We start from the raw sequence: 16,404 nt of genomic DNA on the forward strand, positions 1-16,404 counted from the left end.
CTTCCTGTAGTTCATTAAGTCTCATCACTGTGAAAATAAGCCAAGAGAGTTGCCATTTAGCAGGCACAGTCCCCCTCTCACAACTCCCCCTCATTTCCAATATTAAATAACAGAAAAGGAAAAAAAAAAAAAAAAAGAAAAGCTGCTTACTTATCAAGATTTTAGTTGCACATTCATTTGCTGCATGGAGAAGAAAGTAATTTCCATATTGCTGTAATTGCAATATCGGATCCAGCAGCCTCTAGAAAAGGGGTGAGAAATGTATGTGTTAGCTGCTGTGCAAACATATGCTCCCGATCCTCACTTGACACTCTGTGCAATACTATGCTGCTAATTACTATTCATTATTACCAACAGCTAAAGAACCCCATGAATCCCAGTAATCAGTTTCATTGTGAATGGCAGTGCAAGAAATCCCCAGTAGTTACAGTTAGCATTTAATTAATATCCCTATTTCCCAGGTAAGGACAGGAAAATACTATTATGCAATCAAACACTGCAATATTCACAAATACACCCAAATATATTATCTGACTTTTACCAAATGAGTATATCACAAGCATCTTTTAAGTGTCAGAGAAGTACTCAAGAGGCTCTGTTGTGCTTTTTTTGTACCCATTATTTTATAAATATGCCTTTATCCTGACAGCAAATATACCAAGCATAATTTTCAGTAACAGAAGTAGATGTCTACAGTTATGCTCACTGTTATTGCCTCTGTCCCACACTATTCCAGATGCTCCTTTCAAAAAAAAAAAACCAGGCTGGATTTTCACATGTACCATCAGCTGGAGCTGGCACCTTAAAGCCTTAAAATACCAATTATTTCACATTAACAATGCAGGAGGACGCAAGTGGTAGTCTGTCACACTACACAACAGGCAGACGTATTCACCTCCAGATATCAATTCAGCAGGTAGGCTTCTAACCCAGCAGCTGTCCACTGCCTAGGAACATCGTCTCTTTTGGCTGAAGTCAGTAGTCTGGATTGTATGGTTAAAACCAGATAGTACCAACAGCCCCTTTTCTCCTCTCCCACTCACCTTCCATAAACCTACTTCCAAGAAAAGCTAATGAGTTTTTCACAAACACTTTCAATGGAAACTAACTTTAAGTGTTTGCCAGAAAATGAGCATAAGAGTGCATGAATTCAGTGGGCAAGTTAAATTTATATTTGGGCAACATCAGCCAAGTGGCAAAAGACTAGAGCTTATATCAGTTAGAGACTGAGATACATGATTATTAAATCAGATTAAGATTTTGCAAGATCCCATAAAGCTCTGAAATCCCACACAGCATTTTTAACTCATTCCTGCAAGAAGCAGCTCACTGGGCTTGTTCTTAACAGCTTAAGGTTTACTTGCAGGTGCACACCCCAAAGTCAACAACTCTCAGAAATGCCTTGCCTGGAGAACACTATTATTAAAGCTACACAAACAAATTTGCCTGCAAGAGGAAACAAATCCAGAATGCCAGCTCTCACTTATCTAGATGGGACAGGGTCCTAGTGCTACCATGTTGAAAGTAAGGGTTCTCTCCACTGACAAAATAATTTCACTTTACAGAAATAATCAGGCTCTATAAAGACTTGTAATTAAGTACCTCAGTCTAGAGGTACAGGACAGGGGGAAGCACATTTATAGCACATTGCATGTTATGTACAAGTGATGCAAGTGGGCAGCCCAGCATTTGACATGCTACTCAGGGACATCAGGATGGCATCTCTTCCCATCTTTGTCTTGTTTTCTTGAAGAAACCTTTGGGATTTGTCTTTGATCTCAATATAGCTTCTTGTGTAGAGTGAATATTCAAAGAGAGCACACTTTCTCTCCAGGAATACTAGGCTATGTGCACATGAAGAGTTTCTGTTCAAAATGGTGGTTTAGCCAGGCTCTGAGGCTGGTTCTCACTTGCCACAGCTGAAGATGCAGAATTCCCAAGCTCAGTTCTGGCCAGGTACAAGCATTGCAGTAAAGGATGCACTTTGAGTAGCAAATGTTGGGTTTGGATACAACAGGCCTGCTGAAACACATTCCCACTTTTCATTTATACTCCCAAGACTAAAAGGCAACAAGTTCAAGTAAGGTCATCTTTTAAAGGGAAGAGTGAAGGGCTTATTCATGAGTAAAACCATTTACCTCAAGCATCAGCTTCTGTGAGCTGACACCAAACTTTCCATGGCTGAAGACACTGAGAACATAAGCAAGTCGTGCTGGTAGCTGGAGGTTCTCCCTATTCTTGGCTCATATAAGCCAACATCAGGCACTTCCATTCATCAACTGCATTCTGGTTTAGTGCACCTCCCTTTCCCAAAAGAGGGGATTTACACTGCAAGAATTTGGAAACACACTTGGACTGATGCATGACTAGAGAAGTCAAATTGACTTTTGTGGGATATCAGTTTAGAGGAAAGTCTCTTTTCAGCCTCTAAAGAAAATGTTATTGGAGAAGAGTCGTGACCGGCACAACAAGAGTCCTACATCAAGGCTAGAAAAATCCAAGAATCTAAAATTAATCTACTCTTACTAAAGCACATTCTATTCCTCAATATTAAGAGTTTTCTAAGTGCTTTCAGAATTATTTCAAAAGAAGGCAACCTAGCAAAGAAAAGGGCAGTCTAAAATAATTTAGGAAGACATCTGCTTTTATTTCCACTATGAAATATTCTCCAGGGGGTGGAAACCCTGTGTTATAATGTGGGTAAATTGCTTAGTATCTGAAACTAACCTTTGCTTGCCCTTCCCTTCCTTTCCTCCTCTTTTGTCAAACTCTTCAGGCATCTTCTTGTAGCGATTCAAGGTTAGATATACAACCAGTCTCACCCCAGCTCCCAGTCCTCTGCAGTCACTGAGCTGCTTAGAGCTGAGGTGAAAACAGAGCTGGAAAAGCTGCACCAAAATAACATAGGAGAAGGTGTAGCTGACATGGAGAATGAAAATGTATGTATTGTCTGTCATTTTCTTTTGGGAAGCAGAGAACTGCTTCAGAGAAATCAAGCTTGCACATGGTTACAGTACTGCCAGTTGCCTGGCTTTGGAGCATTTCACCAAAACTTCTTGGCATCTCAGACCACATCAGTGTTGCCAAAGCATCCAAGAGAGAGAGACTGTACTTCTGCCTGCAGTCACTGTGTATATTTCTAGATGTGTCTTCTTGTGCTGCTGTACATCTCCATGCTAACTGCAGGCACCACTTTTCTGTTCCCTATGTGAGTGGATAGTTCAAGATTTAGCACCATTGCTCATACTGCAATTCTGAAAACAGTAAAACTTTTTTTCTTGCCACTTTACAAAACAGATGAAGGCAAGACAAGGATAAGGACAGTTCAACAATTCAGTCCCATTATAATGGGTTCATGAGAACAGAAACTCTGTATAACCCCTTTTGGTATTTCTCATCTAGATAAAAACATGAAAGTAAATAATTCCATTCAGAGCCTGGATATACTTAAATATCACCAGTAGAACTCAAAAACATTGCTTTAAATTAAAGCCTGTTGTTTATTACATGTGTGCTTACAGGTATCCTGCTGGATAAACCCACCCCTGAGATGCTGGAAATGGTTATGATTAGCCTTTGACAGCCAGGCAGAGCAGAGGGTGACAGTGGAGGTGACAAGGCTGGATTTCTGGCTGGGCACTAGCGCTACAGTAAAGGATACACTTTGAGTAGCTCTGTTGGTTTTGGATACAACAGGCCTGCTGGGACACTAAAAACCTATTTTGAACTCTACTCAATCTGTTAATCTATCCCAAGGAATGAAATGTTTCACTGCTTATCACCGCGAGATATGACTGAATGGTGCTTGGGGTTTAAATTACCATCTTTAATTAAATGTAAGATACTGAAATGCTTGGGGAAATCCACTAATGAAATTTCACTGGCTGCAAAGCATAGCCCTTGTCATTGTCTCTTTCCACTGACCAATCCTTCAGTGCACTAAAAAGCATTCTTCAGCAAACAAATAGTTTTACTGTTACAGGAAACATGCTTTACAACTGGCATGGTGCTTTTTTCATAGTACTGCCAATATTGATGGTCCATTAATAAACTTCAACAGCCACAGATTTTCTGACTTACGCTCATCCCTACATGATCTTAGAATTCCTCTCAGGGACAAGAGGACACAATGACAAGAGAATGGTAGGAAAAAGCAAATTTCCCCCTCTGCCTTTTTCAGATAATAAAGCATAAATGGCCAGGAACTGAAGTTATGGAAATTGATGTAGCTGTAGCCACTTATCAGCTTGCAGGGATAAAGACTCTGGGTTATTCATATATATATGTCAGAGTTTGTCACAATATCTCTATTGAATCTCTCTCACCCACTAGAACTATTTCAGTTTTTAGCCACATATTGAAATTAGACATGCCTTAGGGCGATCTCTCAAAATCCATCTCTATAAAGTCAATCTGCATTAGAAACACTAGGACAAATTCATAATCCGAGTCCAAGTCCAGAGGGAACTTGAAGTTCTGTGTCATTAGAATATTGTGCTTCTGTGTGGTTTCAGAAATTGGTCGTGCTCCATAAAAGCTCTGGTTTGGGACAGAAATCACCTCTTTTCAAGTGATATATTGGGACTGTCAGCACCTATGCTGAAGTTTGCAGGTGAATGTGCCCTCAGCATAAATTAAAAGGACTTCTCTCTAATGGTCAGCCACTCTGGAGTTCACAGAGGGCTACCAAGCATTGTATTGGATGTTTCCCCAATATTGGAAAGCTGAATGTGGGAGAGCAAAAATACATGCTAGGTTGTAACTCTTACAGCAGATGTCTTACACACCTTGTACATGAAAATATTTGTCCAGCTCTTCACATTCCTTTCTGTCTCTTTCAGATCCTCGCAGAACTGGCTGAGAAAAAGATGATGGAATTGCAGAAAAAAGCTCAAAAGGGGAAAAATGAAGCAAGAAAGGAAAAACCAAAAGAAAAACCTTCACAGAAACCTGGAAGTAAAGTAAGTCTTCCTGGAGTAAAATTATTGAGCAGCTAGTGAAAACACAGCTGAAGTCCAGCTTATTCAGCCATGTGTAGGCAGAGGCTATTTGTTCACATTAAACTGGTCACCAAGGCTTTGGACTTGGGTTCGGAAGACACAGGAACTGTTGGAGGCCATCACCTCTCAGGCTTTTAACCACCTTTCTGGTTCTGGGGAACTGAATTTTTACCTCTCCTTTTATAAATAACCGTTTTGCATGGGCATGACACAGCTCTGTGAGAGAGCTGATGTAGGTGCAGGCTGTCAGAGACAGGCAACAGGGAAAATGCAAGTTAGGGCTTTGGCTTTCTTGCCAAGACTGTGCATGCAGTTCTCAAAGCACTGCTACTCTGTTTTTCTGTAGATAACAAAATGGTGCCCAACTATCTAACCAATCATTTTCACTTTTTATATGGTATGCAGAGAAGTTAGTTACTGCCACCCCTTCACGCAAAAACTAGGAAACATGAGCTTTAGTCTCACTCAGATGCTCACCTCAGTTTCTGCAGATTTCAGTTTATAAGTGCAGCTTTGTATTGGCCAGTTGTGTCTTTTGCACATTATCTTGTAAGCCTATAAACACCACTTAACATGTGATACACTCCCTGAACTGTTTGATGGGCTGGTTTTGCTGAAGGTATGCTTTCAGATTGCTTCAGGAGCAGCTTCACTGAGGAAAACACCTGTGAAACAAACCAAAGAGCATACAACAAAAAACTGTAGGCTTTTGCTGAGGCAGCGCCTTTTGTTTCTCATTTACCATATAAACAAAGTTGAAACAATATTTTTTTTTAATAAGGTTCATTAATCTCTCACCAAGTATGTGGAGGAGAAGGGTGAGTTTTCTGGGGCAAAGCTTACTCTTCACTGCAAGTTTTACACAATTTAATTTAAAGTCCTAACCCTAGAACAACCATATAACAAAAAGAGATGCTTTTCTTGGATAATATCCATTCATCTAGCCAAAAATCTTATAACAGCTAGCCAGGAACCTAAACTGCATCAGCTTAGAAAGCAGCAGTCTATCTGGGTTGGGAGGCAGATATCCGAGTGTTAACTTGGATAGCATCTTTGCTAGTTAAAACACTATTTGGGTCATATGAAACAATGTTCAAGGTTTCAAGGCTGGGTTTTTTCCCCTTTGTAAGTGAAGATGCACAGCAGGCTGAAGGAACAGTGTACATAAGTGTGTTTTCCAAGCTCTTTAAGCCTGTTCTTGTATTGCCGATTAAGAACGGTACTGCCTGCTCCTGTGCCAGGGGAGTTTTAAGTTCTGGTCACACATCTTCAGGCAATTGTTTGCCATCAGGGTGGAGCTATCACAGAGCACGTTATCACAGCCATACCAAAAACATTGGAGGCGATAACTGGTACTACGTCATCGTATCTTAATGGCAGAACAGACCCAGCCTGAAGGAGCAGAGGAGAAAGAAGAGTGTAATGCCTGCAGGTCTAAGCCAAATAACACTGATACCAAGTTGTTTGTTGTCCATAAGACTTCTTGTGACTTATATTAGTGTTGAGTTCAGCTCTGTGGGATCACTTCATGCTGTGACCCCTTAAATCAGCACATGGACTGAGGAACTCTGTGGGAAAGATCAGATAAAAGTACATGTACAAAAGCAATTGCTTAAAAAAGCTTTTGAAATTAGAGACCATTGTCATTCACAGCTACAGAACCCTGTAGCATCTCAGAAAGCCCAGTTCCTTTTGGGAGGATTCACAAGGGTGTCCTCTAATGGCTTTGCCCTTGTCCTTACTCCTTCCCAAATCAGGTGGCCCAGAACAAAGTCCTGTGATCCCTCTGGTCTCACACAAGCAATGACAAAGTCTGTTCCAAATCCTTCAGTCTAAAATCAGTGAGATGTTAATGTTCAGGTACACTAAAAATGCCAAACCCATCCAGAGGTTCTGAGACTGCATGACAACTCATCTGCTTAAAAACCTGATTTTTGCAGGATAAATTTGATTCCTTGTTGGGTTTACACATTTCACTAGACAAGAAACAACACCACCAAAACCCAATCCTGTTACAGCCTCCACAAGATTGTTTTGAAATGGGGTAAAATAACAATATAGAGCTCTGAAGCTTTATAACTTCATGTTGTTCTCATCTCTTCAGACATCACAAGTCCTGTCAAGTAAAATTCTGAGCCATTATATCAGGTTCTCTATGGTTCATTGAGAAAGAACAAAGGGAACATTCTCTCCAAGGTTATAATACTGACAGGGGGGAAAAATAGTATCTAAGACTGGTTGAGCAGTATTTGGAAAGGTCTAACAGCACGACTCTTATTAAAGTCAGTATAGGCTATAAGTCATAGTGATGCAGGCAGAAAAAAGCTGCCTTCAGTTCCTAAAAAAAACAACAGTTTGATCCCAGAAGGAAATTTAAATTTTTCTGAAAAGCCTGATAGCAATCTTTAAAAAGACATATTTGAGATCAAAGTAACTTCATTTTCTTTTCTCTGTAAGGTGCTGATTTGATTTCCCATTGGGCACCTAAGGAAAAAAAACCAAACCAAACCAAACACAAAACAAATAACCCAACCTCAGCACCATATGATCCTTTTTTTCAATAGCAAAACACGTTAGACCAGTCTGGACTGCTTTGCCCACTAATGTGCTGCAGCCTGTCTCAGTGAACAGGAGCAAGGCTGTGCATCCCTAGCCTCCATCCAGAAATGTTTAGCATTTTGTCCTTACCAAAACCCATCAGCAAAATCTCCATAGCAGAAGGGCACAACAGAGTCAATGCAAAATCTTGCCTGCTCTTGAATGAGAATCACCTAGCGTGGGGTGGGCTGGGCTTTGGAGAGCTTCAGAAATGTATTCCAATTATTATCTCCATCTTTCTGCTTAGATTGAAATGTACATTGTTGTTTCAAGGTGCCTTAGCACCATTAACACAGAATGAGCATGGAATCAATCAACCAAAGACAGAAAAAATACACCAGCTGACTTCAAAGGGAAAGAATTTCTTTATATTGTGTTGTGTTCTTTATATTGTGTATATTTCTTTATATTGTGTTGACTCCTGTGCTATCTGTAGATGCAAGAAGAAATACAGAACATTCTGCAACTGTCCTGTAGGCACAGAGAGGTTTTGATTAAAATCAATGAAACTGACACAACAAAATTGTTTGCATCAGTGTATAAAATCATTGAAGCTGGTAATTAAAATGATTTATTGGCTTGTTTGTAACAATAAAAGAAATATTAATGTGTCCTATGCTACTAAGAGGCTAAAAATGAAGAACTCATTTTTAGGCTGTTTTGGAAGGGGTAAATTTATGGTTTGGTGTTTTGTTTGTTTGTTTCTGAGGTTGGCAATTACCAGTATTTCCTTTTAAAACATCATGTTGTAATCATATTCTATAAAATATCACAGAAAAATGCTAAGAGAATTAATTCTGCCTACTGCAAAAGATGGAAGAATGAAACTCAATGTGCCACACCCCATAAAAATTGAGAATACATTAGCGTAACTTGGAATTTGAGCTCTGGGTGTCAAACCCTCAAACACTTGCTTATGTTTTACCCAAATGGTCTTGTTGCATGGTTTAGTCATGAAACTGCTGAATTTCTCGCAAATACACCTCCAGAGCACAGGGTAGAAGCGATAAATGTATTTTGGTTTCGCATGTCCTTCTGGACCCAAACTTTAATTACTGTAATAACATTTTAATTAAAAGCAGATATTTAATAATCCACGTGACCTGGCTGCAGCTGCATCTGCCAATAGCAGGTATGCAAAGGCACCTAATTACAGAGGCACATTTAGGAGATTTGGTTTCATTTTACTTGTTCAAGAACTACACTTCATAGCTTACTGATAACCAGTGGGTTACAGACTACATACTGGTTAGCAAAGCCTGATGCAGCTTGTGTTGCCTTACACAAATCCATATTCACCTCCTCCCCAAACAGGGATCTTATTTCCCACTGATAACTATTACCTCAGACCATTCTGAGGATTTCTGGCTGATGTAACATGGAGAAACTGTCATAGTTTCCTGACAAGGTTTTCCATTAGAAACACTGGTTTGGTGAAATTTAACCATTCCAGGAGCCTGCCAATGTCATTTATTTCAGAGAGGAAAAATATCAAAATGTTTTGATAAAGTTGAAACAAAATATTTTGTTTTGCAAGGTACACCTAGATCGCTATTTTGCTTTCTGATTACAGATTAAAATGAGATTTCAACAGTTTTGAGTTACCCACAAGTTGGGAATTCCTTCTGGGGGGTGAGAGGAGGGAGAAAGCCTGCAATAAGCCTAACTGAAAAAACAAGATAGTAATGTCATTTACATGTTGCAAGTCTCCTACTTACATTACAGGGTCAAACAAGCTGGAGAACCTCTCCTATGGAGACAGACTGAGAGTTGGGGCTATTCAGTCTGGAGAGGAGAAGGCTCCAAGGAGACCTTACTATTTTCCAGTATCTAAAAGGGGCCTACAAGAAAGCTGGGAAAGGACTTTTCGGGGTGTCAGGTAGTGATAGGGCTAGGGACAATGGAGCAAAACCAGAAGTGGGTAGATTCAGATTGGATGTTAGGAAGAAGTTCTTCACCATGAGGGTGGTGAGACACTGGAATAGGTAGCCCAGGGAGGTGGTGGAAGCCCCATCCCTGGAAGTTTTTAAGGCCAGACTGGATGGAACTCTGAGCAACCTGATGTACTGTGAGGTGTCCCTGCCCATGGCAGGGGGCTTGGAACTAGATGATCCTTGAGGTCCCTTCCAACCTTGACAATTCTATGATTTTAAGCCTAAATTTAATTCTTGTGACATCAGTTGGTCAGCTGATGAACAGACACCTCTTTTCTCTCAGAGGGTTAAAACTGCCTTATAGTCTGATAGGAAGATTTGGGGGTTTTTTGTTTGTGTGGGATTTTTTTGGCGGATGAGATAAAATCCTTTTATTCCTCAAATTAAAACAAATCATTAAAAATTCAATTAAAATTGTGACATTTTGTCATACTTGCAAAGTCTCTAAATCTTAATATTCTGATTTTTCTTTTCACCCCAGCCTCCAGTTGAGGAGGAAGGCTGGAAAATGGCTCCCAGTAATTTCCTTTCGATAATGGAGGAAGGAAACCGTCAATACAAAGGTCAGTAGAAAAAGACAACAATTACAGCTGGAATGTTCTTCTAATACAGGTTAATCTGAATGTCATTTCTAGAAGGTCAAACAGTGCAGCTTTCCAAACTATGAAACAGTATAGAAATGAGGACATTAGACAAAAAAAAAAAAAAAAAGTGGTATTTAGGAAGGGAATCTCTCAGTAGCTCAAGCCTTCCTAGGACTCTTTCAAAATCGTCAAGCAAAGGATACAGGAGAATGCAAGTCTATGAGTGCAAGTGGCCGAGCTAGAACCAAAGCGCTTTATTGTTCAGGCAGAGGCTTTCTTTGAATTTTGTTGCCCTTGGAAAATATAACTACATAGCAGGTATTCCAGAAACACTATTCTGTAGATCAGGCTTCCCTCATTCACAGAAAGTGTCCATGAATTCATCCACCTACACCAGCTACTGCTAATATTTTTGATTAGGTGTTTTAATAGGAGGGTCATCAAGCAAAGGCACAAAAATGCTGCTGAACTATAAACATACTTGCTTAATTCAAAGCATGTGCAACTTAACGAACAGAACTCAAACTTTTGGCTAGGAGAGTGGTTGTTTATTTCACTTAGAGAAAGCAACCAGTAGTAAGGGGTTTCAAATTCAAAAAATGGTTTTCAACTTATGTGAAAAGTCTCCATTATTCCCTCCTGCTGACAAATTATTGGCATCAAGTTTTCTACCAGATTTGGGCTGGCTGCAGATAAAGGAGTCTACAACTTACTTCCTAAATATACACCAACACAGTTTTACCTGACCTCTGACATCTAACAATTAGGATTTTCTTACATGTTATAAATCATAAAGTAGTTTTATGGTTGAAAGGTATTTCTTCATCACAGACTCTACTCTTGAAGTCTGCAGGAATTTTAGGTAAAAAATCAAGTTCATCTGTGCTTCTTTCATTAACTGGCCAAGAGCGTTAGTTGTGTTTTTCTATACATTCATGACAAAATAGCATCTTGCAACTGGAGACCAGCAACAGCTAGACCAGTGTTTCCTTCCCAGCAAGCCCCAAGAGCAGTAAAGGAGCAGTGTAGAGGCCCTACCTGTTGTGAAGTACCAGCAAGTGGGCAGGAGGCTTGGCAATATGCTCATCCAGCACTTTGCTAATGAGCAGATGATGCAGTAGATGTGCTTTCCAGTGCACCCACAGTGCTGCTGAAGCCTTATAGCCTAACAGTCTTCAATACAACACCAAACTGTGAATTCACAAACTCCTTGTATTTGTGCAAATACCTCCTCCAGGTTGTAGAAGACATGTTCGGCTCTAACCTTACATAGAGGCATGAAACAGTGCCTCACAATTTGGCAGTGGATGCCAGTCTTAAGTATAAAGACACTGCAGAGGTCAGTAAGTTCATGTAATAGGACTCTCGAATTCCACATTCACATGCTAACAAGTCAGGAGGTTATGAGAAGAAGGAGGGACACATTTAGCACCCAAACTGTGTCCAATCACCAGTATTGCCTTTCCTAACATGGCAATGCTTTGATTTCTCCAAGTATAGAACATTTTGGGGTTACTCATACTAACTTTTTACACAAAGATGTGTGCAGAGTTGGGGGTGTTGCATTCCTCTATATCTTACAAGACCTCCCAAGTGCAACTCAGCAGTCTATTACCTGTCTCTGGAGCTTATGTTCCTATTTAGGCACCTGAATTGGGTGTCTAAAGCCAGTCAGTGTGAGTACCTCCATCTCCCCATTATGTACTTACAGCACTTGCAGGTGCCCTGCAATAATATGCTCAGGTAGGTCAGGAACAGGCAGCATTCTTTTGTGGTAGATAAAGACTCCAGCCTGGCAGAGTTAAACACTGATGCTCATCTCCAGCCCATCCTGCCAGAGCTGACTCCCTTAACTCTCAAAGCACATAAGAAGGAACCATTTTCTGTACAGAGCACAACCAGAAATCCTCAGAGTGGAAAGAGCTCTCTTGCAGGCTTCAAAGAATAGCTGCAGTTCTGCCTTAGGCAGAGTAAGAGTCTATAGCTGTTCAGTTAAACTTCAAGGTGTGGGGTTTTTTTCCTCCTAGTGAACCAAGTCGATTTGGCAACACATTAATTTTGAGTAAATAGCTGTTAACTCCTTCATGCAGCTCAATCCCCTGCCTCATTCAAAAGCACCTAGTGCTTTTCACTTCAGGATGTTCTTTATGACAATACTATCTGGTGGTTGTTCAGAATACTTTTAATCTGGCCATAGAGAAGATTGATTTTTTTTTTTCCCCCCCAAGACCTCCAGAATCAAATCTAGAATTTTCTGAGCAGAACAATGTAAGTAGTTTCTTGCATTTTTAGTTTTTGAATTATTCCATTTCAGTAGTGGGGGGGTGGGGGTGGAGCGCAGTGGGGCTGAGGAGGGGGAAGAAGTTTCAGTTTGATCTTTCTATACCAGCAACTTTTTCCTGTTCTTACCTAGAAGTACCTCAGTTGCTATCACAATTCCCACAGAAATTAATAAGTCTGGAAAACAAAACCAAAGTAAGGGAGCTTGGTTAAGAAAGGTTTATGTCAGAAGCCTACAGTGGAATCATCTAGACATGCTTCTGAGTGTGTCTGAAATTTACCGAATTGATAGCTGACCAAACAGGTTTGGTTTGGCCGAGCACAACCAACCCCAAGACGTACAATTAAGTCTTCCCATCTCCTGAAACTGGTTGCTTTGTTCTTAGATATTTGTGCTAACATCTTGCATGTTTAAGTAACCTAAGTATATCACTTACAGACTTTTCCACTCTATATTTTTTCCTCTCCTCTACCAAGCTGGAGCTGCTATTTAAACTACATTAGAATTCATGAAGAGTTTGTTATTCTAGGACTGCTTGACGGTTTTGCTAGTTTTTAAACTGCATTTCCTAAAATCTAAAACACCTATTTTATATAATATTGTTTGAAACACCCAGTTTCTGTGTGCCACCTGCTTTTACACCGGAATAGCAAGAGTTTGTGTGGGTCAAATTAAGCAGTCTGAGTAATTATCTCTGTCTTCCTAGGGTTTATATGTGTAGCACCCTATGTTGTGAGGCAGCACTTGTGTTATTTCTCCCATTATACAGTTGGTCAGTTGATATTTATGCCTTAGTGTTGCAGAGGATGTTTGAGTTCAACTCAAATATGCTATGACCCAAACCATAATGCATGGTAATGTTATGGATTTTTAAATAGCCATCAAAAGACTCAAATCCTTTTGCCAAAAAGGTTGAAAGTGGTCATTTTTAGAGAAGCTTGATGGCTCTAGGTAAATATATGCCAGTTTTAGTCACAAGCTATTCTCTGGAATTCAGGGATATTGGTATTACCTACTGGCCTGAAGAGTGAGAGCTAATGCTGCCAAGATGGTAAAAGCTAGCAGTCATATTAGTGGACTGGGCTCTCTTTTGAGATCCGAGCTGGAGGGGTATGCATATAAAGTAATCCAAAGATAAGCATACACTATTTTAAAAGAGGTGATAAAAATTGCTCTGCATACACACACACGCACAAAAATAGCCCCTGTAGCTGGGTGACCCTGTCTGTAACAAAACACCAAACCCTTTTGACCAGCCAGAGAAAACATAACATCCTTAGCCTCCTGACCTTACTTTAAAAGTAACTTTGAAACATTTTGTTGATCTGTAAAAGAACAACATAGCATCTAACACCTATGAGTTATTAATCTCTTTTCTAAAATTAAAGACCCCTAACCCAGTGGCTAATAGAGCACTCAAAAAACCTCATTGCCAGGTAGGTAATATCAGAGGCAGCTGCCTAATCTGTGGGGACCATCACTGAACTGCCTGCGGTGGATATTAACCACTAATCAGTTCACAAAATCACAACAAACAATTATGAAAAATACAGAATAAAAATCTATGGATCCCTCTATGAATAATAAATATCTAAATCTAGTACTCCTGTGAAAACATAGCACTTGCAACCTGTTGACCCAGTCAGGAACCGTTTAAAAATTCACATAACTCCCATAAAACATTCCCTTTTCCCAAGGCTGAAATTCCAGGCTGGTAACTGTGGAGGAGGTACCTTTTAACTAAGACAAATCAGCTTTTTTTCTTGATATATTACATGACATCTGTCATGTCATCTGATGATCCACAAGTGATTTAAAGAAATTGGTGTCTATACCTTTGAGTTTTTCCTCATTACCAAAAATCCACTGTCCTTCTCCATCTCTACCATTTTCAGTTAGGAAATTAAATCTACTTACCTGCAAAAGCTACTTCCTATATGTAAAGCCACAAATATTCTGCATGTAATTGGACTCTGAAAATTCGTAGGGGATGGAAACAGAAGCCAGTAGTATATTAACTGGACTAAAACTTGAAATGATCTCCTCTGGGTACTGTGAAAACCTTTCCCAATTTATAGTGCCAGTACAGGAGCACTCATAGAAGACAGATTCATAAAGAAGCCTATGTCTTAAAGTTGAAAGCTGCCATTTTAAGTCATCTGGAAATTGGATTAACACATACTGATGGAGATTAGCTGCCATTTATAAAGATATTATCAGGGCTTGAAATGCAAGGAAATGCAAGATATGAAATCTCTTCCTTCAAATTAGCTCAAAAAATGTAGAATGAAGAGAGGTGTTTCCATTAAATTAAATGCCTTTTGCTAGTAGCGGAGAACTTGGATACACACCAGGCTTGCTAGATTTCATTTATTTTTCTTTCTAAAGGAGCAAATTGCAGTTTGCCTCAACAAAAATAAACACCTGCTCCTCAGGATGATTAACGACTTTATCATAAACAGGGAATTTTTGTTTTGATCACCCGTTTGCACAAGCTCGCTTTGTTCCTGAAGTTAGGTTTCCTTATTACTTCTCCTCTGCAAAATACCAAGAAATAGAGATGCTGTATCAGGTGGGCCTTGCCTCCTTTTTGAAAACAATTCAACTGCTTCTCAGTTACTGCACCAAGCTTAAAACTCCCCAAAGTTAAAACTCTGGGCAGCCATACGTTGCTTGTTGTTGGATGCAGGTTACTGCTATGTCAGACTTGCTGTTCCCTCTCACTTCCAGCTCCATGCAGGCTTTTATGCCTGTTCCAATGCACCTCATGTGAATTACTATGAAAGGTAACTTTGCAAAACTTTTGCTTAGCACTAGATAGCTGAGCAGGACAGAAAAGAAATTTCCTTGTTTAAACATATTCATTTAGTCCCCATACCTGCATTCTGACAGCCAAGAGACATACATAGAAAGTAAACTTCTCAGGACAGAAGCCATCTTGGTGGCTTCTTCATAGTAAAGATTAAAGCACTGTGCTATTAAACAGAGAGAAAAAGAATGCCAAAAATCAGGCATGATATGGTTCATCCAATACTGCATTGCCTGCTCTTGAAGATGAACAACACTCCAGGCATTCAGCTTTACAATCAGAAAATGACAGCCTCCATATCCCATTATCCTCCTGAAATCTGATACCAATTTACAGTCCAGGGAAAAAAGTTAACCTAAGATTTATAGATCCTAACGCAACAGGGCTCTGAACTTGATAAGGGTCCCTAGAGCCTGCTACTTTCATACAGCTAATAATTCAATAAAAGCTGCCTACAACTACTTATTTTTGCCTCCAGAAGCAGTTGGAGAAACCAATGCCTTCTGTAACTTTTTCTTTTCCCCTTTTTCTTTCTTTTGGTTAACAGTCTTTTGGCAGAATAGAGAGAAGGGATGGGATTTTCACCAGGATCATGACCCAGAGCTGATCAAAGCAGAGAAACGAGAAGAAGTGGAGGAAGAGATCAGAGTGCAGGTGTGCTTACAATAGTAAGAGGACACTAATAATGTGCATTGCCTGTGTATATTTCTCCACAGCTGTAAGAACTGGCCCTGGCATAGACCTTACCTCCTTCCAGAGTTCCTAATATCTGTTCTTTGCTTTAACGCTTGTTTAGCTGAATATTTGTCTGAAGTGTGGTGGCAGAACAGAAGACTTAGATTCAGCTGTGTTTGTCTGCATAGGTTGATGAATTGATGCAACAGAAACTGACGAATCTCAAACTGATTGTGGATGGAGAGAAGAGTCGCAAACAGAAGAAAGGGAAAAAGAGTGAAAAGGTAAAAGCAGCAAGTTAAATTCAGGTTAAATCTCAGTTCTCTGCCCAGATACTGTGGTAGTCAGTGCAAACCCAAGTCTCACAGATACTGATACCAAAATGTCCACCCTAAACATTTATAAATGCTTGACTTGAGAGTCAGTAAATCTGTTCACCTGTGGCTTTTTTCAGAGCCTTTTTCTTTAGCTGTTATTGTCTTAACCTTTATAAATAGTAATTAGGAAAAGCTGAACAAGTGCA

At 39.8% G+C, this 16,404-nt stretch overlaps 1 protein-coding gene across 1 annotated transcript in view; it reads left to right on the forward strand.

Moving 5' to 3' along the window:
- The window catches only part of IQCA1 (IQ motif containing with AAA domain 1), a 108,413-nt gene that overhangs the window by 52,898 nt on the left and 39,111 nt on the right, over positions 1-16,404 (forward strand). The window contains exons 8-12 of the mRNA XM_054172964.1: positions 4,842-4,956; positions 6,767-6,772; positions 10,021-10,095; positions 15,754-15,860; positions 16,070-16,165. Of these exons, the coding sequence (XP_054028939.1) occupies positions 4,842-4,956; positions 6,767-6,772; positions 10,021-10,095; positions 15,754-15,860; positions 16,070-16,165 (399 nt within the window). The remainder of the gene's footprint in view (positions 1-4,841; positions 4,957-6,766; positions 6,773-10,020; positions 10,096-15,753; positions 15,861-16,069; positions 16,166-16,404) is intronic.

The sequence above is a fragment of the Dryobates pubescens genome, chromosome 2 (assembly GCF_014839835.1).
Source record: "Dryobates pubescens isolate bDryPub1 chromosome 2, bDryPub1.pri, whole genome shotgun sequence".
Lineage (NCBI taxonomy): Eukaryota > Metazoa > Chordata > Aves > Piciformes > Picidae > Dryobates > Dryobates pubescens.